Source organism: Pseudochaenichthys georgianus, chromosome 21, assembly GCF_902827115.2.
Source record: "Pseudochaenichthys georgianus chromosome 21, fPseGeo1.2, whole genome shotgun sequence".
Taxonomy (NCBI): Eukaryota; Metazoa; Chordata; class Actinopteri; order Perciformes; family Channichthyidae; genus Pseudochaenichthys; species Pseudochaenichthys georgianus.
This window is the reverse complement of record NC_047523.1, coordinates 3,663,651-3,666,344: the sequence shown is the minus strand read 5'-3', so window position 1 is coordinate 3,666,344 and position 2,694 is coordinate 3,663,651. Positions and strand designations below refer to the sequence as shown.

The following is a 2,694-nucleotide window of genomic DNA, read 5'->3' as shown; positions in this document are numbered from 1 at the left end:
TTCTCGACGCGTATAAAACGCGCGTTTTTTACGCGTATAAAACGCGCGTTTTTTTAATATGATAATGAGCCCCTCCTTCTGATTTCCATAGCCACTAAGTTTAAAGTGTCTTTAACCAATCAGTGAAGAGTAAAGCCAGACCAAAGCAATCTGTAGTTGAAAAGTTCTTGACATTTTTAGGCTTTGCTGTAAATTGTATATTATTCCAGATTCAGGGATGAAACTAATTTTCCTTTGAATATAATCAATAAATCAAACAATATAAAATATATATAAAAAATACAATTGCCTTACCCTTTTCCTTAACCCTATGGAGTATAAGGATATTTTCTCGATATGTAGACGTCTCCTTAAATCACCTTTTAAATGTACTTATAACATGGCACCCCATATGTTACTTATCAAAATATTCAGGACACTCTCTGGTCTTGCTAGAGATGCAAGTCACTCACCTTAGAGCACTGTCTTATGAGATACTTAGCTGAAAATGAGAAATCCGATTTTTGGAAAACCTGAAAACCATAGGTGAAAACACATTTACTCATCTCATCTATTTTTTGGGGCGTTTTAGATTTGGTTTACAAAAGTAGTGAAATAATATGAATTACACTATAGGCCTATATAGATTAAATGAAATGTTATTCATGTGTAAAATAGTTCCATCCCTCTGCTTTCACCACAGAAAAGTTACATCAGGACTGATTCATCACTTCATATTCCACACCAAGGTTCATGTGATGTGTACAAATACAAATTGAGCATTAGAACTTTTTTTTTTTTCAACCAACAATTTATGTTAACATAAGAAACTGTAAAATCTCAATATTTACAATATCAGAACTTTTTCAACCAACTATTCATTATAAATGTAAAGACAGGGGGAGCAGTGTCATGGTCTTTGTCTGTCTTCCAGGACAGGGGGTCTGGCTGCTGTGTAGGTGATGGTGCATGGGCTGCTGGTGGCTGTGTCGGAGGGAGGTAGGTAGGTGTGATTGTCCCAGGTTGATGCTGGTGGCCATGTGGGAGGTACGTCTGCTAGGCGAGACTTCTTTGCTGGCTGGGTTGATCGTGATGGCTGTGGTGGAGGCCTTTGTACCGAGGTGTATCTTAATCTTGTGGCAGATGGAGGCCACTGTAGTGATGATAGTCCTCTGGTCCTTGGTGGTGAAGGCCCTTGAGCCACGGTAGATCTTGACCTGGGGGCAGGGACAGATGGAGGTTCTTGCTGCTAGGCCCAGAAAGCTGTGAAATCTGAAAAAAATATATAGGACAATAATTACTACTAAGTTTGTTAAAATAAAGTTCAAGTGGAATGTTTCTCAAGCATAACTCAAAATAAAATTCTCTCTCTCTCTCTGGAGGAGGAGGAGGAGGAGGAGGAGGAGGAGGAGGAGGAGGAGGAGAAGAAAACAACTTACTCTCGCACAAACTGTGCAACTACCTATAGTATTCTTGTAGAGAATTGAAAACAAATGCCTTAGTCCAGCTCATGGACTAAGACTGAGGAGGAGGAGGAGGAGGAGGAGGAGGAGGAGGAGGAGGAGGAGGAGGAGGAGGAGGAGGAGGAGGAGGAGGAGGAGGAGGAGGAGGAGCGTGTGAGAGATAGAAAGAGACTTTGGCCCAATCCCAAACCACTCCCTCGACCCTACCCCTCCGTGACGGAGTGAACTCCGCCTGTAGCCACACTCGCAGCTCAACGAGGCTCCCTCCTGTCAGATGGACGGAGTAAATACAGCAGCAAGCTTTGGGACGGCCTCCCCTCTCCGGCACAAACAGGAAGTGCCGTAACTGTATGTAACAACGGTTTCAAATCAGCATCTCTTTGACAAAAAGTTTAAATGAATAACTCAAATAAAACTCCAAACATCTTTCATTGTGTTTCAAAGCTCTTTTAGTTTTAAACCTGATGTTTATAAGCTTCTTAGTTTTTGCAACGGTCTGTAAATATACACAACTTTATAATAAAATGCACACATTTACCATTGTCTAGACTAAACACAGGTTTGATCTTAAGTTAAAAACATATGAGGTTGTTAACATCGCAGTTTATCAGTGGATGTTTGCTGGAACTACTTGTAAACAGCTTGTTTCCTGAGGACACACACAGCGTGACTCCGGTCAGTTAGAAACCGGTCTCAAGTCAGCACCGCTGCAGACTCGCTGTTTGAGGGCTTGAGAGCCCACTCCCCCTCCACACTCGTTGGTTTGGAACAGCCCTCAATATGGCGGACCCTCCGCGTGAACGTGCAAACGGAGGGGTAGAGGGCGGTTTGGGAATGGGCCGTTGTTAGTATTTGGTGCTAGCTCGGAGCTAACGGAGATTAGAAGTAGGGATGCCAGCGATTATTCGATTATTCGAATATTCGTTACAGTCTCCATAATCGAATATTATTTTTAAAAATCGATTTGATTTATATATATATATATATATATATATTTTTTTTTTTTCTAGCTTAGTTTCAACCAAAAAAAATATATATATATATATATATATATATATATATATATGCTAATAATAGTAATAGTATTAATAATTGTAAATGGCCATTGGTCACACCACCAGTTTGTTTTACTGTAAACTTGGAGGAAGCCTGCGTGCAGAGCAGCCTGCTGCTGCAGCAGCTACACACCGCCCCCACCCCCCCTCTCCCTCACACGTGCGACTAAAGATGAACAAAGCGGCAGGTAAAAAGT

General features: G+C 41.3%; 1 protein-coding gene across 1 annotated transcript in view; it reads right to left on the bottom strand.

Moving 5' to 3' along the window:
* Window positions 1-377: 377 nt before the first annotated feature.
* The window catches only part of LOC139436000 (uncharacterized), a 7,304-nt gene continuing 4,987 nt past the window's right edge, over window positions 378-2,694 (bottom strand). The window contains exon 3 of the mRNA XM_071207124.1: window positions 378-1,251. Coding sequence (XP_071063225.1) covers window positions 861-1,251 — 391 coding nt within the window. The 3' untranslated portion in view covers window positions 378-860. The remainder of the gene's footprint in view (window positions 1,252-2,694) is intronic.